Genomic DNA, 27,441 nt, shown 5'->3' on the forward strand with positions numbered 1-27,441 from the left:
ATTTAACTTCAGTATTTAAAATTTGATAATAGAAAATTAAAAAACCTAAAGCCTCCACTATCAAGTATGAGCATTGTGACATGACAATTGTATCCTGGGCTGTATCCAAAGCAGCATGGCAAGTAAATCAAGGGAGGGGATTTTCCCCCCTGCTCCCTCTGATGAGACTCCACCTGGAGTGCTGCATCCAGCTCTGGGTCCCCAATGTTAGAAGGATGTGGACCTGTTGGAATGAGTCCAGAGGAGGCTATGAAGATGATCAGAGAGATGGAGATATGTCCTATGAAGATAAACTGAAAGAGCTGGAGGTCTTCAGCCTGGAGGAGAGAAGGCAGACATATGTTGTAACCTTTCAGTAGCTAACAGGGTCTTACAAGAAAGGTAGGGACAAAGTTCTTTACCAGGGTCTGTAGTCACAGGAAAAGCTCAATAGTTTAAAACTGAAAGAAGGTAGGTTTTGACTGTATATTTAGGAAAAAATTTTTACTGTGAGGGAGATGAAACCCTGGAACAAATTGCCCAGAAGTTTTGGATGCCCCATCCCCAAAGTGTTCAAGACTAGGCTGGATGGGGTCCTGAGCAACTTGGGCCCCATCTTGGGCCAGTGGAAGGTGTCCCTGCCCATGGCCAGGGGGGTTTTGAACTAAGTGATATTTAGAGGTCCCTTCCAGCACAAACCACTCTATGACACTTTGATGGGTGCTGAGAGCCTGATGTAATTCTTATGTGAGCAATCATTGCTTTGTAACACTGAGATTATTTCAAGAGTGTATCCTTTGAATAGAAGGCAATTAACTCATTTTCCAGAGTCACAGTGTGATCCACTCTCTGTGCTGCATTATGGCTGAAGTAAAAGTTTAATTGCATGTGTTGTTTCTTCTTTCACAGAAAAAGCATAAAAGTAAATTTTCTTTTAATTTCAGTTCCACAGAAGCTTAAATTGATCTATGCAGGGGCAAATGTTCTCATTATTCACCATCTCCTCCATCTCTAAGCCCCTTCCTTTAACCACTGTTTGTATCACCAGAGCCTGTGGTGCAGAGGCATAAAACCTTGTCCCTCAGGCACTGTTTCTGGTAAAACAGAATGATACTTCCAAATTCTAAGAAATGCAATGAGGGTCCTGTAGATGCTGAACTCCAGAATTGCTTGGTATGCAACCCTTCACGTAATGCTGTTAATGTTTTGGGCTAAAATACTTCATAGAAGACATTTTCAAAAGACTAAGTTTTTTGAAACTAATTACACAGTCTGGCTTGTGTAAGTATTCCAAGCTTTGTCTGCCAGCAAATCCTTGCTAGTCTCTTCCTGAAATTTTCTTTGCTTTTACTTACAACCTCATAAAACCCTTTGTCCAACAGCCAAGATGATCATTAGCAATGGCTTCCTAAGCTTTGAAGAAGTTGGGGGATTTTTGGCTGCTGGGATTTTTTTTGGCTACTAATAAGCAGTAGGTGTCACCCTCAATTTAGTCATTAGAGGAAGCAGAAGTACAGCACCTACCCATACCTACATGTAATGCAAATGAGATTTGTGTCAGTGCTCAGACAGATACCTCAGCACTCCCCTCCTAAGTTATGCCCTGGCAGGTAGAAAGGATCAGCTCCTCTAATTCCTTTGATGCTTTACTGTCTTTTGTTTCATAAAATGTTCAGCCTTTCCTGAAAACCTGGATAATTTGGCTCATATATTTTTTAAGTCATAGATACACCATTTTCATTCAAATCATATTTCTTGGTTTTTTTTTTGCTTTTTTTTGTTTGTTTGTTTTTTTCTTTCAAAGTATTCTTGTCTCTGTCATATTATCCAGTCTAAGAACCACCATTTTCAGTTTCCTCACTGGTGTGTATGATGACATTGGCTGCTCAGATATGTGCTGTGGGGGCTTAGAAAACTTTGTGATTACCTTAAAAATAGACACAGACAAGTTTGTAGCTACTTTCTTCCTACTTTTGTCCAGTATATTGGAAAGGATTTGGTTAAAGGGAAACGTAAGGTAAAATAACCTCTTTTTGTTGACTGGTTTTAAATGGAAAAATGAAGTGTTGCAGCTCCCATGTAATCCAAATGAATCAATAAAGCAGAATTATTTGGTCATTTTCTCTGTGTAATCTGAAATTGCCTATTTGCTATGGCTGATAGCTTCAGTTTGTTAACATAGCACACACTCAAGATGTAGTTCACAATCTCCACCAGGCAAGCTAATGGAAACTGTGATCTGTTACAATAACAACTGAGCAGCCATCACACAGCTTAGCATTTAGGTCTCCAAGACTCCCAAAATGAATGAGATAAGCAGCAAGTGTCCTAGATACCTGCAATCTTAATGTTGCAACGTCTTTATGTGCCTGACACCAGAAATTGAGAATTTGGAATTTTTATTTCTCTGGGGACCCTCATATGAAAAGGAATGTTAGACAAAACATCGAGGTGCTGTACAAAGGTAAGCCACAGGGAGTACAGGAGTAGAATACAGCAGATACATCTTCTGCCTTGCCTCATCTCCCTGGCCTCTTACCTAGAGGCTGTAAGGAGACCCATCTCTCTGCCTGGGTCACCAGTTTTCTAGCATATGAGAAATAATTGAGCAGCAATCACCATTTACTATTGGAAATGCCAGGATATCGTGGTGCCACTTAAACCATTTCAAGACTACTGCAGGCTAATGGCTAGAGAATGTACTGGGGAAATAGGAGGGACTAGCTCTACTCCCATCTCAGACATGGGGATTAAACTCCTGGCATTTCCTGTGCCTGATGGGCTTATAACTACAATTCTGGTCTGCACAAGACTTGAGACGGTATAAATGTGATGTACAGCTCATTCCTGTTCCAAAGCAGTAGCCTAAATTAGGAACCCAGGGGTAAAATGTCCCACTGGGAGTGAGGGGATAATATTAATACTTTCCTCAAAACTATCTGCATGTTTGGCTACACACACAGACCTGCAACCTCCTCCGTGGATCCAAGCACCATAAACACTCAGCAGCAGGATCTGCTGGCTTGCCTGTGCCTAGCTGAGTGCTGTCTGCCCAGTGTTTCCCAGTCCGGAGGTAATGCAGGCAGAGCAGGTTGGTGCCTTCTGTGCTGAGTGGCAAGGCACTCCCCAGGAGGGGCTGCAAGCCTTATCTAGGTAAGAAAACATAGAGACCTTGTGGTTTGAGGTGTGTACCCAGCCAGTCATCCACCCTGAGAAAACTGCATGGAGTGGAAAGGAAGCTCTCAAAGGAAGTTGCAGTCTAGCAGGAAGGTCGCAAGAGAAGTTTCAAAGTTTCTGAGTATAATAAACACACTGAGAAAGAGATTTTAGCATCATACTTCTGCACTTAGCTGCAAGTCCTCAAATTCCTGTTTTGAAAATCATTTTTAAAACCATTTCTTTATCCAAAGGAATGTCAGCAGTGAAAGATGGCACTGCAGATTTATCAGAGCAGAATAATCAGTCTTCTCTCTCTTTCTTTCTTTCTTTCTTTCTTTCTTTCTTTCTTTCTTTCTTTCTTTCTTTCTTTCTTTCTTTCTTTCTTTCTTTCTTTCTTTCTTTCTTTCTTTCTTTCTTTCTTTCTGTCTTTCTGTCTTTCTGTCTTTCTTTCTTTCTTTCTTTCTTTCTTTCTTTCTTTCTTTCTTTCTTTCTTTCTTTCTTTCTTTCTTTCTTTCTTTCTTTCTTTCTTTCCTTTCCCTTCCTGCCTTCCTACTTTCCCTACTGCCTTCTTTTAAATCTTCCTCTTACACCCTTCTTTCTGACTAAATTTTACTTCCTTTGTTGGCCTTGTGCAAATGGCTGTGCAGGGAGGGCTGTCTGGATAATGGTAATTGTAACTAAAGACATGTTCAGCACAGTACTACACCTGTAGACATCTGGACAGAAACAAAAGAGATGTCATTACATCAGAGTAGGATGCTGTGTTCATCCTCAGATAAGTTTCAGGTATAATCCCAAGGTGTCAGTGGTATTACTATTATAGCTGAAGCAGGAGGAATACCTTAGCACGTAATGAGCTACATAAATGCTACATTTGCAAAGGAAGAACAATATTCTAGTTTAAATAACAGTCAGGAATGTTGTATATAACTATTATAAGCAACAGGAGCTGAAGAATTAATACAATCATGGAAAAGTACTGGGGTTTAGCAATTTGCCTATGACTAATCCCTAAATATGGGTATTCTGAAATTGAAATGCATGAAGCATGTTATACTAACTTAACTTGAGTAAGGACATCATTGGACCTAGGGAAAAAAGCTAAATATTATAGGAACAGGAATCAGCATAGCACCTAAAACCTGCTTGGGAACTTCAGCAAATGAAAAAATTTTGGTGTAATTTAGGATCTGGTGATCCTAAGAACTATCCATACATTATCTATAATTCCTGTCATTTATGGTAATAAGCATCATCTCAGGAAAAACTCATGCAAACCTTAAAACATCTGCAATACCTATTCCTAAAACAGCTTGAAGTATTATTGCTTCTCCATCTGTAATTGTAAAAAAATAAATAAATTTCAATAACTCCCTTTAAATCTATTTGAAAATGATGTAGCTGAAAACTAATTTCCTGACCCCTTTGTAGTGTGGCCCTGTGGCGTGGCTGTGGAGTCAGCACAAGCCAGGTGGTCCTGAGCAGCCAGAAGAGGCCGTGGAGAGCAGCCTCCCTGGGTACTGCCATGGAAGCCCACGTGTGGTTGAGTCAGGATGTGAGCATGCACCAGGGAGCTGTGGGAACTGAAAGTGGTCAAAGAAGAGATTTTTAGGCCTCAGGCACTGGCTGGAGCCTCTGGGAAAGTCGAGTACGCAATTTTCTCACTCCGGCCTGAGGAATCATGAGGAGATATCCAAACAGTCCTTAGAGAAGGAGAACAACCTTTGCAGGTGCTGCTCTTTGTTGTCTACTTGCAAGAAACAGCCAAGGGGTGTTGTTCCTAACTGTCCAGTGAAGGTGATGTGTTGGTTTGATGACCAATGAAAGCTTTACCTTTTCAGACCTTCTAGGAACTGTCTATAGAAGATCTGAAAGAATTAAAAGTGCTGTCTTTTGCAACTAAGGCTAGAGAGTCTGTGTCATCACTTTTGCCATTCCTAATACAGTGTGACAGGGAGCAGACTCATTTCTGCTTCCACCCTCTGCTTCTGATAGCACAGCTCCAGTGCTCTGGGCTGCCCAGCCTTCCTCCAGCTGCAAGCACGCTGCCCACGGGCTGTCGTGTCTGTGTAAAAAGGTGATCCTTCTAACACAAAAGACCCAAAACAGCAGGCACTTGAGCATACTGCTTTGCACATCCCAGCTTGCCTGGCATGTCACTCCCGAACCCCACCACTAGATGACGAGATCAGAGCCATGGAGATGTTGATTTGTTCCTCTGTCTGGAGACTGACAGGGTCCATCTCCTGGGGCTCCCTTTGTGTGAATCTTTCTGACTCCCTCTTGTTTCTGCCCTGCCCATTGACCAACACTTTGTATTTGCATGTACATTTTAATTTCAATGAAATATCATCCTTAATCCAGTACTGATGCCAGCTTAAGTGTGCTGTAGTGTTATGGGCCAGTCTTATGGTTAAAGCAGAAAAAAACTCTTCTTAGTCAGGGGTTTTATAGTTTGATAGTTAAAATTTTGTTGTTCAACAATACTTGAAATTTTTGCCACTGAAAAAGACAAAAAAGGTGCTGGATTTTATATGGCATGTCAGCCGTTCCTGTGGTTACAGCTGGCTAAAAGAAAAATTACTAGAAATAAATAGACTAGCTAAGATTCATCGTGGGAAATAGTTCTTACTCATTTACTCATATGTAGTATCATATGGTGAAGTCATTTTAGTTAACACAGGGGAAAATACTGTGTTAAATATTTTACAGATGGCTTATTTTTTAATTAGGAGAGACAGGAACAAGAAACATTTTAAATAGCTCCTTCAGTACATAGTAACAAATGTTCAGAAAATCTCATGGGGATAAGATTTACCTGCATCTACAGCTGTAACCCAACATGGTGCTGCAGGCACTCTTGGCAAAAAGTACAGGAAAAGCAGACATATAGCAGGTAAATCCAGCTGATGTTGATTTTGCTTATGCTTTCTCAGTCACAGTATCATGTTCCTCTGCTATTGGTAGGAGCTGTTGTGTATTTTACAGCTGTTGATAATTTTTAAGGCAAAGTGCTCCCTTTGCCTACTTGATACTAAATCCCTACAGAGGCAGAAGAAGTGATGAGGCTACCAAGAGTAGAGGCACCCACCAGCCTGGCTCTACACCACGCTGCAGAGCACTTTGCAGTACAGTGTGTACCTGCAGGAACACCATACTCGTGCTTGTACGTCTGCTCGCTGTACAGATGTCCAAGAGCCATTGTTTATATGTTCTTCATTAAGCTTTATTGTCAGTTTGAACCAATACAGACTGCAAGGAAGAGCCTGGAAAATATGCAGACAATTCCAGGCATTTTTCTCTGATTGAGGTGTCCAGTTTTTGCTTCAATTAAGTTCTCTGCCTCGAATAATCAATTGCAAGTTTGTGGTCCACTGTGTAACTATGTATTTTTTCTGTAACATTTGCGTGTTGCATTGCCTCTGTCACAGCAGAATGGCTCTGGGAAGATTCAGACAGTAATAAAACTACTTCCTATTAGAGACAAATCCTTTGTGCCCTGTCTGCCATCACTTTATGTTTTTTTGTAATCTCAGTGACACGACTGCAATGATCCCACTGGATCACATGTGCTACATTGAAGTGGAAGTGCCACACCTTTACTACATTTTGACATTACATATTTCTGCTTTAGATGAGGACAATATCTCATTTCCCCTCTGAAAGTGGGTGCCCTTCCAGGCCATTTAAAGATGACAAAAGCTGTTACAATGCTGTTGCTGAGACAAATGTTATACAAGTCATTATTCACTGCATGTCAGCTGGACTAAGCATCCAGGTCCCTGTGCCTTTTTCCCATTCAATTTATGGGTTTCAAATGTGTAGGGTGGTCACAGGATTGTTTGTCCAGGTAGAAAACACCTAACTTCTAGTTTTCAAGCTGTCTGAAAACCGAAGGTGTGTGAGTGCTCACTATGTTACTGTGACTGAAGGTGATCACAGCCACATGCCCTATGTTGCTCAGCACATACACCTCGAGTGGTCTGTGAGGCATCAGAAGGCACAAATGTGTATTGAAAAAAACTGCATTTCTCACTTTAATGCAGAACTTACATTTTTATAAAACTTAAGATGATGTGTTAAGGCAAAGAGCTTTACTTGCTTGAACCCCCACACCTGTGAAGTAATAAGATTTTACCTGATGGCCCCTGGATAATTTTCCAGATAGGCCAGATAAGTGTTGATGTAGAAAAAACCCAGAGAAACAAAAAGTTGCTGATCCAGTTCTCTTCAAACCTGTGGAGTCGTGTCCATGCTCTTGCTCCCCAGTATTTTATGCTGAACAGTCAAGCTCGATGGCCTGAGGCTTACACTGCTGTGTCTATCCACAGCCCAGCCACCCAGCTGCATAATGGAGAGTGCAATCCCATGGTGTTCCCAGTTTCTCTTTTCCTGACACACCTGCTTGTTCACCTAGCTTGAGATTATTCAGACTCTGGCTTTCTGTAGCCCCATAAACATGTCTTTTGAGCTGCTGTCACACTTATTTGCAAACTGGATCTTTCTGGGTTTTGCAAGTCAGGTTTCACTCAGATTGTTCATAGGTCTGCAGCTCTGTATTTGCTTAGAAGCAGCTGAAAAAGGACAACTGCTGGTGACCCAGTAACATGGAGCTATACCCCATGTCCTCTGTACTCACCACCAGAGATTCACAAAGGAGACTAAATTTAAAGCATACCAACCTCCAGTTAGCTCAAACTTGAGCACATGTAATTCCGGGAGTGCTCAAACAATCACACACACAGAGTTCAGTTTAAGTCTTAAAATACGCTCATACACCAAGACAAGGAATTTATCTTAACATGAAAAATCCAATAATGCTTTTATTTCTGTTGTTTAATTCCCAGAAGGGTCATCTACATCGTGTCTCTCCAAGAAGACTCCACAATGAAAAAAACAACCCAGAGTTGCTTCTTACTCATCATCCTTCTAACTGTAAGTACAAGAAAACTGAACTGCTCATGACACCTGCCGTATTTAAACTTGTGGTGATGTTGGGAAAAATGAGTACCAAGTTATACTTGTTATACTCCACAGGTGAAGGAAAGAGTTTCCTTACTAATAATTTCAAAAGATGGTTATCTAATAAAAGTTTGAACTTGAAAGCATTGTTTCTTGGTAAGACAGAACTACAAGTCTGAAGAAGGTTATGCATATCACTTTTAATTTCTATGTTTTACAAGCTACAACATATCATGGGAATATGTGTGTTTGAAAACTGCCCTTAAAGTTGTTCTGTGAGACAAACTGACTTAAGTAGTGATGGATTTTCTGTGTTTATAGTGGATCTGCTATTAGGAAAGCAACTGAAACAAAAAATAATCATATGAATCTATTTATTAGTTCAAATGCTATTTTCAACTGTTTTATATCAACATTACATTTATTTTAATGTATGCAACATGATTGAGTAATTGTGGTTCTAAACATGTGGTAAATTCATTTCTGCCTCACTAAATACCTCTCTCATAAATTGAATCCTTTTGATGATCTCTACTTGTGAAACCTCAAATTATTAGTGATCATCATAAAATCATAGACATTACAGGCAGTCAGAATTGAGCCTAAGTTACAGAATGATCAGCATATGTCTGAATGATACTACTGGGAGCAAGTACTACTCACTACCCTGGTGTGGTAAAAGTAATTTGCATGATGTCTGCCACCTTATTCCCCATCTAACTCTAGCTCTTCTTCTTCTTCTTCTTCTTTCTTCTTCTTCTTTCTTCTTCTTGTGTTTTGTTGGTTAGCTCCTTCTTCCCCTCTGCTTCTCATCTTCTCTTTTAACATCTGAATGTGAAATATCTCTGTGCATCTCCTTGTCAAATCCCATGTTGTAGAAGCAGAAGAAACTCACATGTTGCAGAAAATATGTTGGAGACCATAAGCAGCTGCTCTACCTGCTGTTTACTCTACCTAGCTGGTTTACTCATTGGGCTGTACCTCTCCTCTCAGCCTAGCAGAGCTTGTCCACAGCACTGTTTGCCACTTAAATTTATATAGATAAAAAAGGAAAGTAGAGAACAGTAAGAGAATGAGAGAGAAGGAGGTAAAAAGGGGTAAAAGAGGTAAAAAGAGGTAAAAAGAAAACAATTAAATTGGATAATCCAGGAGAACAGCAAAGAAAATATTGAATTAATGGTTCAGGATTAGGACCCTCCATCAAAAAACTGCTGAAGAGATAGTGAAAGTATTGGAGATAGTTAATACATTTCTCCTAACTTGGTCCCAAAATAATTTGTCCAGAATTAGTTAATGATTTGAGGAGTCATCTCCATGCTTGAGAGAAGTCTTCTACCCTGAGGTATACTGGAGTACTGTGGCTTTTGTGACCATTTGGGTTGGCTGTTCTACCTATCCTACAAGGGTTCATGTGACAATGAACTGGCTAGGAAGTCACCCATGGTCAGAGATGTCTGTAACAAAGAGCCTGAGAAAGACCAGCTTCTTTCTGGGTTGAATCCCACCTGATCTGCATATCATGATAGGAATCTTGACAAGGAACAGCAATTATTCCTATAAAAAGCCAATGCCAAATGAAAGAACAGAGCTTATTTTGCTCCCAGTCAAGTGACAGGACTGTAAATATTCTGATAACTAAAATTGTCAACAGCACTTCTGGGCACTTGAGGTGCTTTGACCTACAGCATGGATTAGTAGGTCAGCCCTGAAGGACTGATCCTTGCCCTGCTGTTCCCAGATCTTTTAGATCTCTCACCCATGAGAGCATGTGTGCAATGTTCATTCTGTGCTCATTCCTGCAGCTCTCCAGGGCTAGGATTTCTTTTAAAAACTCTTCAGTGAGATCTGCATTCATTTTAAATATCTTTGCACCAAAGGGCACTTCACATTCCGACTTCAATGGATAGTTTAACTTACATTTTCACTCTTCCAATCTCTATGTGCCCCCTTTCCCCACTGCAGTGGGCATACTGTGCTCTACTTTGACATCTCTTAGATTAATTTCTCTTCTGGTAGTGAAGAAGCCACAGTCATAGAAGTAGACCATGAACAAGATTTGTTTCCTTCATGAAGCTTACCCAGAATACTGCTGTTAGATCAAATGTGAAAAATGTTTTGCCTGAGTCATTTTTCCAAAAATTCCTCATCTGTAGATGGTAGAAGCCATCATTTTTTGCATTTAATTTATGATTTGTAACGAGTAAAGGGTTTCTCTCTTTCACAAAGGCTGTTTCCAATCTATTGGTTCTTCAAATCACTCCTTTGTTCCAAGAACTGTGAGACCTGTCAGCCACTGAGGCTGAGGATAATATAGTAATTAAGGTTATTTAGGACACAGGCAGGAGTGATCTCCCATCCCTCTCCTCTACCCACCCCACAAAGCACCCTCTAGATCTCCCTTCTTTGATGATGTTGATGGTTTTCTGTCATCCTTTCATGACCCTGTTGATCACTGCAAGCTGTTGCAAAGCAACACAACCTTTTGAGGGCCTTGATTTCTCCTCTGGGCTCCAGGCTCTCTGTTTGTGTTGTTTGGCCCACTCTAGGTGCTGGTGGATCCCCTGTCGTGGTCACCCCTATTGAGTAGGGGAGACTTTTACCTGAAATCTCTTTTCTTAGTGTAGTTGTGATTCCCTAACACAACCTCAGAGCTGGAGCACACCCTGCCCTCTATACAGTGTTAGTCTTTTGCAGAAGGCTTCCTCAGATTATTCTCTTATCTCTCCTTCAATTTTTTGCCACAGACCCTACTAACTTGGCATGCACAGCCATTTCCTCCCCACCACCTCCTTTAGACCTGTCACCAGGTGGTTTTGGTACCTTCTGATAGAAACCATCTCTTTTATGCACGTAATTTTTCACATAGAGTAAATAGCACTTCCATGTACAGATCTGTAATAACTCGTCTTTGCCAAAAAACCCCTGAAACATCAGCTGTTCCAAAACCTATTTTAGAAATAAAGTCAACTCTTTATTGTGTTCCTCTTTGATGGATTCCCTTGCTTTTGGATGCACCATAATGCATCACCATATAGTCCTCTACTACACAAAGGGAATTTCATTAGAAACTTTAGTTGTTCATTATGTCATTGGTCACTTTAAACTGATGCTGCCTAATTTTTTGCAATTATTGAGAGCCACAGAATGTGACTGAGATTTGTTTCCTCAAGTATGTGAGCCCTGATATGCTGGAGCAATTAGTTCATGTCCTCAGTGCCCATTTCTCTTCACAAGAAGGATGGAGCATCAGCACAGTGTGCCCAGCAGCATCAAAATGCTGAGAATGAGGAAGAAGAAGTTTGGGTCTCTTTCCTGTGTGACCAATCAATTTTTCAGGACATTGACAGAAGAGGGTTGTATTCTCTGCCTTATTTTGTCAAGTAAGAACTGTGCCTACAAATGGCCCTGGAAATGAGGATTGATGAAGTAGTTTTTCCCACATACTCCAATTTTGTGTCCTGAGCCAACCACAACATTCATGGCAAGGACTAAATGGATGCTGCAGCTGATGGCCACACTATTTTCAATTAGACCCACTAGACCAATATTGTATTTTAAAATAAATTCTTTCTGAGTGAAAAACAAACTGTGCACATTCACAAAGTCCAAATCTGTTAAATTGTTACCAAGCCTCAGTCACAAAGGTACGCAGAGTCTGGTTCTTCTTTCCAACTCCAGAAAGACTCGTGAATAATTTTGGTTCACAAAACATTGACAATTAATTATATGAAAACATAAATGTAATTTTCAGTAACTGCACAAACTGGTGTATTTTGGAATACAGTTGTGGTAGGGCAGGTTCAGGTCTCCAGAACCCATTAGTCAAGCACTTTTCACCATGATGGGGGAGCTGCCCATGGTGCACCTGTTTGATCCTCACAGCTGGGAGGGCAACACACACTGGTGGACTGGTGTGGCCACAAACTCTGCTGGGCTCCTGCTCCTGCTCTGCTCAGTGGTTCTCACTGTGCGTCTCTGAAACCCATGCCTGGGCAGGTACTGTGAGAACAAGCCTTTCCTGCTTAGACGGCATCTCTTCCAGCATCTGGTCCAGAGCAGATCTCCCATGGGCCAGAAGAGCTGCTGAAGATCCGTCACAGCCTCCTTTGTCTCGCTTCTTCTGAGCCTTCTTGATCTCTGGCACCTTTGGCAGCCCAGGGTCTTCCCCAGCCTTGGATGGTGAGATCACCCTGGGTCTCATCACCTTAGACCGTACCTTTGGAAGCAGTTGTTCTGCAGGCACACTTCCCTGTGCAACTATTTATGGGTTGCTTCATGCTGTAAGTATGTGCACTCACAAGTTCTGAACCTGTTCTCACACAAGGGAATCTCTGGAAAGTAAACTGCTGATATTTTAAGGTGCTAAGAATTAGTGTGAGAATGTGAGAGTCAAGCTGCTCATCATTTCCCAAGAAATAGGAATGCTGTATTCTGTTCTATTCACCCAGTTTCAGGGATGATCAGGACATTTTGACTACATCTTTGCTTTTTGCAAAACAAGGCTGTTGCTATGCAGCTGATTGCAGTAAAGAGGCCTCTCACAAGAGGATAATCAAGACTGCAAGAAAATATCCATGAAGTATTCTGGATTAGCCCACAGTTTCCATCAGGCTAAAAGGAAAGTAAAGCTTCTTCATGTAAGCAAATCTTGTAGCAATGGAAAAGAACTATAAGATTTGTGACTTTCTTTTCATTACAACAACCTTGTCTTCATCTACTGTTCCTGATAATCTCATGCTTGTTTAAACAGCTGCCAAAATCTGCCATGTTAGTCATATGGGACCTCACTGAGATAATTACCATCCTGCTCCAACAGAGGTAGTGTATGGGAAAATTCTGACATTCAGTGATTAAGTGAAACATGTCATGTTGTAGTATTTCCCCAAAGAAATTGCCTTCTGCTTCCTAGCACACTTGTGATGGATATAAATGGTTGTGTTTACTGAATACCGCATGCTAATGACCTTCCTAAGGTATCACAGTTGTTTTCTTATCTGTCCCAACACTAGCAGTTGTGAAAAGTAGTTCAAACATAATCAAAGTATGAGAGGGGCTCTGCAACTCCTCTAAATCATGCTGAGCTCTTGCTCTAAAATGTGATGGATTGAAGACCAGGAGTTTAGTGATCCATAAAGAAATGACTTCACACAGCACTTTTAAAAGAATTATACCAAGTGAATGTTTGAGCTGTTGAAATCAATAAAAAAAAGTCAGAGCATCCAGAATTTCTACTAGTCTGAGCTCACCAATAATTGTTGCTAAATTACTATATTTAGTGGAAGGAGGGAAAAAAGAAAGACAGCTAAAAATGCCTTCTTTTCCTAAATGTCATGTACAGTTATTATTAGTGTCCTGCAAGGTCCTTGATGGCAGAAGAAAAATATTTGGAGGTGCTTGTTCATCATGTCCAATATTTTGTGGGAAAAAAAGTGAAAGAATTTTATATTTATTTTATCTGAATTCTCCCTTGCAGAAATGGGCAGTCTTGCACAGGTTAACATCAGTTTCTCTTACAGAAACCAGGGCACTGTTTGTTCATTCCTGAGAGGTTAACAATGAAGCCAAATTGCTTACTCAGAATCCTTTATTCATTCTAGGTATAAAGTGAACTTCAGCATTCACAGCAGCCTGTTATTTCTCTTTGTAATGATAATTCACTTTCTTATATAGTCATTTGTCACGTGGTGGCTTGGTGGTCGTATGTATGACGTCATTTACTTGGACTTTTAGGAGTGACATCATATGTACGGCTGCTAAACTGCTGCATGGGACATCACTTAAACTGTTTTCTTCTGAAGAATTCAGTGCATTTTCAAGCAATGATCACATTGATTATTGTGAATTATTTATTTCTCCTTAATAAAGAATCTTTATAAATGAATGAGGCATTCCTTTATTGTATAAACATTATCTATATTTCCATCTGAAGTATCTGGTGAATGGATGGGAAGGCTTTTTAATGTGCAGTAATGGACTCTGAACATTTAAAATTTGTTCCATATTTTGTAGGTTCAATATTTGTAGGTAGTTGTCAGATGAAGATTAATTTGCCTTGGCTTTTATGTGGTATAAATGTACCTTTTAACTCTTAATTTCTAAAGTACATTGACATAACAGTTAAAACATAGTAGCAGAGGTGAGTCAAAATCATGAATTCCATGAGAGTTTATACAAATACTGATACACAGCTATTCATGGGACATTCCCAGCCTCTCCCATTAACATGAGACACACTAAGCTTTCCCTCCTATGCAGTCATACTCAAGCTTCTGCTATTTCTGAAAAGAGAATAATAACCCAGAGATTTCTTCCTGCCCCATTTGCCTTTTTCTGACTCTACAGTAAGAAGTGAGGAAGACTAAAACAAATAATAACATCTGACACCACAAACTGCATCAAAATCCTTGTCTGACTGAACTGCAGGTATATAAAGGCTGGATCATCAGCCCACTGGGCTGACTTTGGGAGGTCAGGCTTTTGGGAGGTCAAGTTCTGGGGGGTGGATATGGGATTCTCTTATGCATAGTAAAAACCCCAGTATCAAACAGGGATATGACTTCTCCACCTCCAGCAAGCCACAAAATTAATATTTCATTAATCTGCTGAAGTGGTAATCTGATTTTAAGGCAGAAGAAAATTGTGTTCAAGCTTCCAAGGCCAGCTTTTCAAATCCAGGCAAACAAAAATGAGGAATAGCAATCAAAGGAAAGAGTAGATTTAAAGGTCACATCACAGATGAACAATCCCAGTGTCATACTTATGTCACAGAACCCCTTAATTTGATTTCACACACAAGCTATTTCACACACACACAATTACATAAAAAGTGCCTGGAAAGATTTTTGGGCAATTAACTTTGAAAATCTGAGTCATTGTGTTTAGTAGAAAGAAAATAAAAAAATATTAAAGTAATAATAATAATAAAAAAGGTAATTTAAGAGACAATTATAAATCAAGTGTTATTATTCCAACTTTTATCCAACTTGCTTTCGTTTTACTGGTGGCCATTAGGTTATTGCCACTGATGAGTTTTACTGACACAACTCATCCATATTTTTAATCTGTCTGAGTGAGTTCCTGGCCTAAATGTGGGCAGTGGGAATTTCAGCTGCTCCATGATTGCCTTGTGGAGGGGCAGTAGAATGGGCCTCCTGGTTACATGGCTGAACACTCTTACACAATTTTGCACACAGTCCAAGACATTTAATCTATTCACCACCAGAGGTACTCTCTACCTCCAAGTATCACAATGTTCTCATTAAACTATACCCAATAAGGGCTGCCTTCTTCAGGAATCACACACTACAAGTAATAAAACTATGAGTAAGGTGCCTTTAGTGTCTGAATTGTATTTCACCCCTCAAAACCAACATTCCACACATGGATGTGTTCCCAAACTGGCCCAGAATCACGGAGAAATTACCAAGAAGAAAGGCATTGCCACAGAAGTCCTCCTAGCTTCCTGTGACAAAACTGTTATTTCTGTCTTGAATACAAACAGCTTGGAACTGAGATATTATTCAAAATAAGAATGAGAAAAATTAGCATGCAGTATCTACTAATCACTTCAGAAAAGCACCAGAGCCTGTGTCGTGGACATGGGCATGAAGGGCTAAGACAAAGCTGAGGTTGTCTGAAGAACCTCATCTGCACTTTCCTGTGCTTCCTGTGTGGATTTAGAATTTTGCTTGGCTGGTTTTTAAATGATACTTGGGGACTCCAGCTGCTCCCCTTAGTCTTTTTAAAATCAAGGGCTCTCTGATGTTTGGCTTTGCTTCTGTATTTCCTGTTCTGACTTTCTAGAAACTTAATCTTTCACTTGGATAGCCAGATGAAATGTTCCAAATGGCTTCATTGTCCAAGTATATCTTGGAGGGCGGGGGAGGCGGGGGGTGATTTATACATACATCTACAATTTGTACAAAATTATCTCTGCCAGAAAATATTTTCGTTCTTATTCCTCCTATTGTGTTTCAAGTGCGTACGTAAGTACAACAAGATTGACTGTCTCCATGTCCTCCAGCTAGCAGGTGTATACAGTTGAAAATGTCTGTGTCAAAAGAGATGAGATGAGATGAGATGAGATGAGATGAGATGAGATGAGATGAGATGAGATGAGATGAGATTAGAAAAACGTAATTGATTTAAGACTATAAAAAGATTAAATAGATATGGTTTGACACAGAAGTAACTGGATAGAAGTAATGGCTTTTTCTTTCAATGAAGACAAACATATTATGATTTTGCCACATTTGTTTGGAATATATTTTACCAAGTGTTTCAGTGAGTAAATGAGGGGAAAAAGTAACGTGTTGATGGAATACAATTGCCGGTGATGTGAAATAAAAAAGGAACAGCAAAATGTAAGAAGCCAATATTTGAAATTTCAAACCTGTCATGTTTTCAGTTCTAACAATTACAAACGCACACCTAAAGATCTCTGTATTAGCATTTGCTGCTAAAAAGGTCAAGTTTGTGTGTTTATGAGAGTCCTAGATTTTGAAGCAGTCTGCAAATGAATGTGTTTGTGATGGCTTTAGTACCATTTAATATAGGGGAAAACAGAGGGTCAAGCTAGGAAAGTGCTACATTAGTGTTGCTTTTGAGTAGGGAAACAGAAACTCATATTTTACTATCACCTTCAAGCAAAGAGTCATGATACGGGATTGAAGCAGAACAGAACAAACTAAAGCTCCACACTTTCATTTTCACTCACAGACCTCGGCTGTACAAGGCGGGGAGGGAAGAAAGGATGGATGGATGGATGATGGATGGATGGATGGATGGATGGATGGATGGATGGATGGATGGATGGCAGGAAAAAGAACATAACTGACCTCCAGCTGAGATCTTTGCCTTCCAGAGTCAATGATGCTTTCCTTTAACCAGCAGGCAGCTCAGAATGGAATAATTCAGAAGATGCCACTAGATCAAAGAGGAACTTTCTATTTAGACTATCTAATTTAAGTACTTAACTTAAGCTTAAGTACTTAACAAACTTAAGTACTTAACTAGGAGCTAAGGCCAGGTATCAGGTATAAACTCTACCCCGTGTTTCTATGACCTTAACAGTTGCAGAAGCTCAAAGCGGGTGACTTAAAACATGAAATAATCAGTTCAAAGCAAAGGCTGTGGCACTGAAGTATTTTTTTCTGCACTCTCTAGAGATAAATCAGCACAAGTGAGTAGAAATACATGGGTGTAACTTTGGGAAGATAGAAAATTCTTTTGCAAAGATTTTGAAGACTATCAAGTACTTAATGATCCTCTCTTCACCATGAAAAATGCCTTGGTTAAAATTTTATGTGTTCATGAGGTAAACTAATAAAATACAGCATTTACTTCATAAGAAATACGAGGCCCATCATAATGATAAACATATGTGCAAATAAAAGGTCTTTCAAGAATGCATAATAGAAGTTTCTGGTCCTCACATTTTTATTTTTTTTTAATTTAATACTTTTTGTTTATTCAGTTGTACTAACAGCTTTTCCTTTCCATACAGAGAATTGTTCCAAGTCTTTCTTCTACTGTAAATTATACTGATCCTACATTAGAGCCTGTAGTAACTGAAAATTCAGTCATACGGCAGAAGATAATAGATTCACAATTCAAATGTTATGAGAGGATGAACAGAGCTCCTCCATACAAGAAAAAAGGTAAAAGAGGTTTTTTTAAAAATCTGTATTTTGCCATGCATGGTTATATAACTATAAAGAAATATTTTCTTCTCTATACTAACCCATAGTCTTCCTCAGGATGCAGTTTCCTTTCCACAAGCAGTAATCGAACTCATTTATTTAGCATCCTTCTAAATGCAAAGAAAGGGAAAATCCTGGAAGGAGCCCAGGGAATTAACAGCTCCTCCATCTTCTGTCACCTGCATTTCTGGCTCAATGCTTTGCTGCTTGAATCTCTCTTGATCTTGCCTGGGGAGTAGCATTTTCCTGAACCTCTCAGCAAGGTCATACCTGATTGTGAATCTTAAATATAGATGTTGTTCTGTTTGCTCCACTCACTCTTTCAATTTTTTGCCATTTGTGTATTGACTGCTGGGTGTTGTGCTCTGTACCAGCACAAGTTCCATGTATTCTATATTCAGCAGCAACAATAGGAAAAAGAGGTTTATAAAACACTGAAGTTTATAAAGGAGGTTTGTAAATATCTTTATTGAATATGAGGCATATATGAAGACTAATAAAAAGGGACATCACAAATAATAGTGATGCTGCAATTGCATAATATAAAGCAGCATTTCTGTTTGGGACTGAGAGCTCTGGTCACTTTTTCTCACAAGATATGAATGAAGATATGAGGAGGTAGAGAAAAAATATCACAGTAGTATGCGACATGCAAGTAAACAGCAGATATTGAGGACACAGTTTAAAGGGAAAATACATTTTAAACAATTAACAAAAACACCCAACACAATAGCAGTGTTGGAGATAATGTGGGACTTTTTGTAATACAAGAATGAAGACATTCCTACTGCTCTTTATATTAAAAATTTTACTGGGCTTTGTAAGACTCAAAGAAGAATTAGATGTTAAGATAGTAAGGTCTTGATTTAGAAATATTTGGAAATTAATATAGAGATTCCTACTGCTTAAAATAGGTTTTAATTCAGGTGAATAATGGGGAATACCCACAAGTGTTTAAACAGGGTTATTGGATAGAAGCAATAATGTTTCAGGCATAAATAAGCCTTTTAGGTGCTCAACTTGCAGGAGAAATACTTACTGTTCCTTGTTAGATTACTATTTTAGCCTCCAGCTCTATAAACACCTAATTTTTGCATCCATTGGCAGTAACCACTGGATTCACCTTTCTTTTGCTCTTTGCTGGTGTGATAAGTTGCAAAGGGCAGATTTTCTAGCGTGAGCTGGGAATTCGTATGTATCCAGACATGAATTCCTAGTACTGTTATCAAGGATGGTGCTGTTGCAGAAGGACAGCAGGGAAGTGCCTGCATTCCTTCAGCTGACAGCCAGATTTGAGTGATGCCAATGGGGGCTGTCAGTTCACAGCAACATGCACTTAATTCATTTATAACTCAGAATGAAGATAACGGGTGACTACAGAATGATGCCAGCACGACTGAAGTTGTGTTCTGAACTGAAGACATAATAAAATGAGGAGCTCAGGCACATGGAAACACATGACCAGCCCTCCAGAGCAGCACAGTGTGTGTGTGTGTGTATATATGTGTGTGTACATGTATACATAGATAAATAGATAGATATAGATAAATGTGTGTGCAGATATATATACATCCTGATAATTACTTTGGAAGACAAGCCCATGATGCATAAATTGACCTCTGTGATTATTTTTCTTTATCAGGCCAGGCAAAGGATTTGAAGTTTTAAAACTAGACAGTGCCTTCAACTCCATCTGGCATTACTTTTCAAAAACAAGCTCAAATTGCAATCATCTTCTACTCTTCTTTTTCTTTGATACTACAAAAATATTCCTAAAAGTTTTTCAGATATATTTCATAGAACATGACAATGCCCTGAAGGAAAGATAGAAACCTGCTGATATGATGACTGGTTAATTAAGTGAACAAGTAACATTAGCACATTCGTTATCACTTGATAACTGAAAAATATATGTGCATAAAATCTTAGCTAATGAAGAAAAAGTGTACATAAAAATTTATTTTCTGAACAAGATCTAATCTGGAAAAAAATGAATTTTGAAATTTTTATGCTTTTTCTTTTTGATTAACAGCTACTTGACTTACAAACAGTTATTGGTGCAAATTGGAACAATTTAGGTGTCTTTGTACAGCTTCCTTGCTTCAGTAAGAATGTTTATCCGTGGATAGTTTCAAAAGTTCTAGAAGCAACTAAATACCCATATGTTAATAACTTCCAGTGGTTATTAGGTCCCTTCTATTATGATTCTCTCAAAAACAACCTCCATTTTTCAGCCCTAGATTAAAAAAAATGCTAAGATGTATCTTTTTATTCTATTTTATTTTAACCTGATGGTCTTGGTGAGAAATACTTTTTTCCCCGAAACAAACTGGTTTTCAATGGAAAATATCCAGGAAGGGGGGGGGGGGGGGAGGGTTTAAAGTGTTTCTTGTATAAATCCACAAGGAGTCATGTTACACATTACAGCAATCAGTCCTAGAGCACAATTTCGGAGGACCATGGCATGTACAGCCTCTGTAACGGGGTCAGCAATGAGCTGTGCTCTGCCTCCCAGCACTGCTGCTGTTTGAATATCCCACAGCCTCAACAGCTCCACCTTCCCAGAAGGGGCACGATGAGGACAGGATCACAGCTTGCCTACCTAGACAGCATCAGCAGGCAGAATCTGCCGGCTACAGATCAGTCTTGCACCTGCTTCATTGGGTTTATAGCTACATCCCCAACCTCTGGTGATGAACAAGGCAACAGCCTTACAGGAACCTGTCTCTGCAAATGCTGCTTTTTGCTGGCATGTCTCCACAAATGCTTCCAACCTTGACATTTTGAATGCCTGATTTTCAGGCCTGCTGAGCAGCAAAAGGTGAAATGAAAAGCAGATGCCTCACAGGTCTTTGGGTACTTCTAGTGTACCTGCTTAGAGCTGACAGAAAAAGGAACAAAAAGAGAAATTTGTAGGATTGGACCCTACGTTCAAAGTTCAGTTCAACATGCTTTCAAACATAACTTTCCAGTAAAATGAACAACACTAACTTCAGGTCAGTAAAAACAAATATTTTGTAGCACCTGAATGCCACTCTAAGTGTAAAAATAATGAAGGGGTGTACTACAAAAAAGGAAATTGATTGACTGCAGGCAAAAATACTCCTTGACATTCGAGCTGTTCAGGAGGGGCTTTTTTATGGCATTAACTCTTGCAATCCTCTTAAATGTCCAGGTCTGTTCTGCAACCGAACGTGGGATGGCTGGTTGTGCTGGGATGACACACCTGCTGGGAGGCTCACTGCTCAGAATTGTCCAGATTATTTTCCAGACTTTGACCCAACTGGTACAGTATTTCTTTTTATCATTTTATCTCTCAAAGGATGTCTTCAAAACATTTGAGCCATTGAGTGGATGTGCTCAATCCAGTAACATTTTTGCAGCGCTCTGAAATCTCTGAAAGTTTAGTTGAAATTAAAACACATCAAGTTTTTGGGTTCCATAATTTACATATTTTCATTTAAAAAATATCTTGTATGTATTTATATTTATGTAAATATAACCCATGGATTTATGGAACCTAATTTATGAAAATGTCAGCTTTTGAATTACAATATCAAAATATTCTTAGCACCTCATTCTAAGTTTTTATAATGAAGAGAAGATGCTTATGTGCTTGAAACGTATCAGTATGTTCTTTATTCAGTTTTTATTGTAAAATATAATTTTATGAAAGAAGATGGGCAGAAATAATGTTAAGTTTGAATTTCAGTTCTTAGCTGAATTATTCATACATACAAATACTAAAAGCAGACTGAGAGAAGTAATTGAAGAATGTTTAAAAGGGAAAATGAAAAGTCAGTGGAAGTATTTCTAAATAGATATAAGGAAATATTAGACACAGGTTTAACATTGCCAAGAGTACAGTTTGAAGAGAGGCACAATTGTGTGTACCATGCTCAGGACATGTTGCTTATAGGTGGTGCTTGATGCCACAGTGTGCTAAATTCCACATAGTCACCATGCCCCAGTTGCAGTTAAGAGCCATGAAATTAAACATTTGGGAGGGAGGGTACATAAATTTGAAAGTTTTCAACAAGCTTAACTCAAAATGCATGTGCCCAACTGGAAATGAGGCAAACAGACTATTGCATAGCTGTGAGTTAATTATCCAACACCAATAGCTAAATTTGTTTCTTTTCTTGAGCTTATTGCTTATTTAGAAACTGGGGAGTTTCCAGGTTGGATCAAACCCTGTATACATTTTGCTGAATCCCATTTACAGTAGCAGCCAGATTGATTGTTATTTCTGTTCTTCATAAATCAAGCCATCCATAATTACAAAATTCACACAGCAAATTGCAAATTTCCAATGTCAGACCCAGTCTGACCTCCATTCAATCTTTGGTGAAGGAACTCCCCTCTTTCTAGTGGAAGTAGGCATTGGACAGGATGGATTGAAGGATATCTGTCTGCTCAGGAATCCTGTGCATGCAAAGTGAGCTCATGTGGCAAGGTCATTATCCACTTCCTGTGGAAACACCCTGAGACCAACCCAATAAATCTTTACAGCAATTTACACCCCTGAGACAGACAATGGGCACCAAATCACAAGGTCTTTTGTGCCCTTTCTTCACAAGACTTGATATCTTTTCTGTACAGTGTCATAGTGTTCAAGGAGGAGTCTTGGAGCAGGATTATGCTCATGGCTCATCATTGGAGCACCTGGGGACAACAGACTGAGAAGCTGAGACCCTCAGCTGCAGGATTTGCTTTCACTCAGGTCTCCCTCTCTGTGAACCAGTGCTTCAACCATTAGACTATTTGCACAAAAATTTCCAAAAGAGCATTTTAGAAGAATTGGCTAAACTTGTTTCAGTTCCCAGACATTCAGGAGAGAGCCTGAGGCTCTGGATCCTGAGGTTGCACAAGTTTTTCCTGCATGCACATTAGAAGTGCCTCTAGGATGTCATCTGTACCTTCTGCTTCAGACCCCATTTTACTCATGATATCCTTCCCACACAGCAACAGCCCTCTTTATGAGTAGGAAGATTTATTACAAGTACTTCCTTTCCCTGCTTCCATGGTTTTCAAGAAAAAAAAATACGTAGCACTAACAGTCTTAGTTTATGTATATTCTGTGCAATGATCAGCTTGTACCTGCAAAGGTGGGTGTTGGGCAGCCTTGTGATCACAGAAGTTTCCCCATAACTAAAGGTCCTCATCCTTCATAGAGGGGGGTGATTTCAGAGCCACTCTCCTACTTGCTCCCCAGCCACCTCAGCTTTTCCTCTTGTCTGTCTCCTGTGACTTGTTATGAACTAATTGCTCTGCTACAGCAGCACTCTTCAAAGTAACACTTGAAGCCATCCATGGAGAAGCATCTCACTCAACTTACTGATGCATATTAACACCAAGGCCTGTGGCTTGAACACTGATTGCAAATCACTCCTGAATGTACAAATGCTTGTCATGAAGTCTGGCCCACAGTGTGTGCATACTGCAGTTACTCTTTCTGGCAAGACTTAAAAGTTGAAATTTGGAAACTTTTTAGTATTCCTCTTCTCTGTACACATCCATAGGAAGAAAAGCATCCTTCAGTAATCAATTTCCTACTGTTCTCTCTGCTGTCCTCTTTAGGAGCAATACTTCTGGTCTTCTGCACCAGTATTTTCCAGTAGCACATTTCTCTTCTCCTCATCAGCACCTGTCAGCCTCTTTGTCTGCATACTGGTCAGTCCACCCTGTTTCCCAGTTCTGGCAGCAGCTTAGCATCTCCTGCTTTCCTAGAACTGCTGTTGGGTAACCCAGCAGGTGTTACAGATGTGGCCTCAAACTGGTGGGTAGTCAGCCTTTGCTTTACAGGTGGCTGGTTGTCACACAGAGACTTAAAAAAGTAGGAGGGAGACAGGAAACAACGAGGGAGTCTTGTCTGTCAAGTCTGTCAACTGCTAATGAAAGTGGCTGCCACTAACAGGTGGCCAAAAGCACAGGCTGAACTGTCCTGAGAAGTCTGTCAGGTTTTGTGTCGCAACTCATTATTTCCTTTGGTACCTTATTCAGCCAGTTTTCTGCTGAGAAACAGAAACTTCATCCTGAAAAATATCAAATTTCCATGAAGAAAACTGTAGTGACTGTCAGATTTCCTCCCCATCGAGTCTCTGACTTCCAAGTACCTCAGCATGTATTTTAGGAATGCAAGTAACCCCATGGATTTCTGAAACAAGTATTTCATGCTGTGTTGTTTTAGGTTACACCAAGTTCTGCTCAACCACTGCATATCAGCTAATTGATGGCCATGTCCCTTCATTAAGAGGCCCTGTATATCTTTGAGACCTGTAATAAAATAATGTCTTTCCTCTATACTTTTTTGCTTTGATACTTACATCATTCGTAATTGAAAAGTGAAACATTATTGTCAGCATAGTATCAAATCCTCCTCCCATCTGTATCTGTAGGTGCCAAATACCAGCCCTCTGTATCTGATCCCAAACAGCATTCAGCACTGATGCCAACAAGAAATTGATAGAAATTGTTAAAAAGTAAACAAGATGAAATCATATTTTGAAGAAAAGAACACAGAAACAAAGTGAAGGAGAACATGCTCAATGCTCTCTTCATTTTCTGTCTGACAACTTCACAGTTAGCTACCAAGTGTAGTCCCACTTATTTCACTGAACTTAGATCAGTTCTTACTAGACAGGAATCTGTGTTCTGAAAGAAGCAATCTCTTTCTTGCAGTGCACATCATGCGCAATGTGATAATGCATAAAAACAAATCAATTTGTCTGGAAGACATAACAAGACCTACTGCTTTAATGCCAGTGACAGCAGGAAATTCATTGTCTCATCCACTTCTGGCTGTGAAGCTCTGAGCAGGTCTATTTTATATGCTCCTATTCAGGCAACATGCAATTCTCTTGAATTGTATTTTATATTTATATTTTAGACATGTTAATATTTGGTATAATCCCACTGAAATGGTTCCAAGTCACACTGAAATTGTTTGGAGTTCCGTTTTCAAGGAATGCAGTATGTAATTCATGCTGGCAATATTCTTACTGATGGAAGAAAATACATTGTGACTATAATGGTCTTCTAGCAAGTCAGGTTTGCTGAGGGCAACAGGAGGAGCTGAGCCTTGCCCTGTGCCACCTGTGGGCTGTTGGGCTTGTGGCAGGGGAGTCTTATATTGCCCACCTCACTGTCCCTGTACAGCCCATTTAGTCAGGATTATTTTGGTGCAGTCATAGAGCAAAGGAGCCAAATGTGGATGATTATTTTTGTGTCAGACACCCCTTTTCATCTCAGTTTCACTCTCTTTACCTTTTGGCAGAAAGCAGAGCTTAAGAAGAGTATCCACCCCACTTTGTGAACCAAAGATGCATTTAGCACAACTGCCTCAGTTCTCTGCTTTGTTGGGTTTCTGTCTCTAGTTACCTTTTGTAAACTATTATTCTTAACTCTTCATGTAGCTCCAGGAGCAGAGTTTCTAGAAGAGCAATTTGAAAGCAAATCCATACGCATCCATAAGCAATTAGATTATGATTAATCAGATGGTGATTAATGTGTTGTTGCCTCTTACAATTGAAGAACATTCACATACAGCCTTGCCTTCCTGCTCTGACACTGGGAGAGCCCTTCTCTTGCCACCACAAAATCCAAATTTTGGCTGAATTTAACTAAGATAGACAGCTCTGGGTTCCTGCTGGTCCTATTCTCTTGTCTTGAAGTGATATAATTTAGACAATTATAAAAAAGACAAATCTGAGTTCTTTGTCCAGAGTCTTCTTTTCTCCTTACCCTTCTGTGTATTTCTGTCCTGTTTTTTATCAAGTTTGACAGCTGCGTTTTAAAAATCGATTCCTATCCCCATACTGCTCAATATGACTCTTATAAAGATTCTAGTCCTGCTGACTAAGACACTCTGAAGGCAGTGATAATCTTTCATTTAATAGGACACTGGAGTTGAAGTTTTCTAGGGTCACCATTGCATTATATTATTTTTTTCATTTTTGAAGAAGTTTCTTCCAGAATATTTTACCAAAGATGTAAGTAAATCATGATGTGCAACATCAACTATTCCTTCTTCTGCAAAACTAAGCACTGCACAGGTCTATCCAAACAATGGCAAAGAATCCAGTGTCTGGTATGGTCTGAGCATGACTGCAACAGGGGATAACTTCTTTCTTCTTCCATCTTATAACTCAGCAATAAACAAAAAACTGATGTTGGCTCCTTTAACATGTGCTAGCTATAGCTCTGGTCTAATTGTGAAAAGCCTGATTGATGGAGCTATCATGTTGTTCCACAGATATTAAGATATTTGTTACATATAGATGACTGAGGGTTTTTTAACGAGCATATGATTCATAAAAGTGCTCTTAGTGGCACAAACAATACACATGCAAATAATTGCTACTGGTTAATCTTTCAAGTCACTTCACTGCTCCCATGAAACTCCCCTTGTGGATGAGATTGCTGTCATCCATTTTTCCCAGACAGCTCTGGAAGTGTTTATATTTCTCTGTTTACTGCAGAAGCTCTGCACAACTGCCTATGAATTTTGTAACTTTAAGGTTCCTACAGAGAGATGAGATCAGTCCAATGTGATGTCGCTCTTCTACTTTGAATAATGCAATGCCCAAGTGGTGCCCCATCCAAGCTGATAGGGTACAGACAGAGCTTTAAAAATTAGTGTTTACACGGTATTCTAATAATCCCCAAGCCCAAACTTCCATTTTGCCTTGTTAGTATTGCCTTACCCATCCTTTCATGTGTGTATTTTTTCAGCCTTTACCATATTCTTCTGGTTAGCACAAAGAACCAACACATGCCCAGATTCAATATCCCCCACCTGCTACTGGGCCACTCTAGAATAACTTGCAGTAGGACAGTGTTTGGATTGCAGCTTTGTTTCTGTATAAAAGAATCTGTTTAGAAGAGAAGTTTGACCTGTTTGAGCCACTGGAATGGAGAGCAAAGAGTGCTTATTCCTCAGTTGTGTATTCTCACATCACAGCAAGAAATCCACAGGACTTTGGCACTTTCAGAGTAGGATCAGTTTTCAGTAGGATCAGTATTTGTCTGGCTTTAAGGAAAAGTATGAGGTGAAAGGTTTGTCTCTACCTTACAAAGGCCATGTTATACTCTGGCAGAGTGCCTACCTAGGCACTGAAGTGCAGGGATGATGGATGACATTGCCATATGTACTCTGCAGCAGATTAACAAAAGCCGTGCACTTCGCAGGGTGCATGGGATCATCAGTGCAACACTTGCATACTGTGTTCCATTAATCTTTCATCTGTGACTGAAAACTTTTTCCAGCTTTTGATAGCATCTGGCAATGAGTAAAAGGGAACATTGCTACATGGGCAGTCTGAGATTATCTCCAAACTGCAGCTATGGAAGGCTCAAATAACATGTACTGTTCCTCTTGGTATTGTTGATGCACGTATTGATTTTTAACAAGTCCCCCAAAAAATTATTTCAAATCCACAATAATTTAAAAAATATGTTGCATTCTGGAGGATTATATTTTTTTTTCTGCAAGGACACTACATAGAGTATATTTCTAGTCAGAGTAACATAACTCAGTCTACTATCCTTATCCATCTCACCCATATGATCAGTTCCTTTCTTGAGACTTTAGGAAGGAACATGAATCTTACAAATTAATAGATTTGATTAACAGGTTATC

At 39.6% G+C, this 27,441-nt stretch overlaps 1 protein-coding gene across 2 annotated transcripts in view; it reads left to right on the plus strand.

The window, feature by feature from the left end:
* The window catches only part of CALCR (calcitonin receptor), a 156,081-nt gene that overhangs the window by 78,803 nt on the left and 49,837 nt on the right, over window positions 1-27,441 (plus strand). For both annotated transcript variants that reach the window (XM_005518802.3, XM_088055654.1), the window contains exons 2-4: window positions 7,986-8,073; window positions 17,606-17,759; window positions 20,977-21,087. In XM_005518802.3, the coding sequence (XP_005518859.2) occupies window positions 7,986-8,073; window positions 17,606-17,759; window positions 20,977-21,087 (353 nt within the window). The remainder of the gene's footprint in view (window positions 1-7,985; window positions 8,074-17,605; window positions 17,760-20,976; window positions 21,088-27,441) is intronic.

This window comes from Pseudopodoces humilis, chromosome 1, assembly GCF_049639895.1.
Source record: "Pseudopodoces humilis isolate 2021_Gansu_Grassland_sample_001 chromosome 1, ASM4963989v1, whole genome shotgun sequence".
Lineage (NCBI taxonomy): Eukaryota > Metazoa > Chordata > Aves > Passeriformes > Paridae > Pseudopodoces > Pseudopodoces humilis.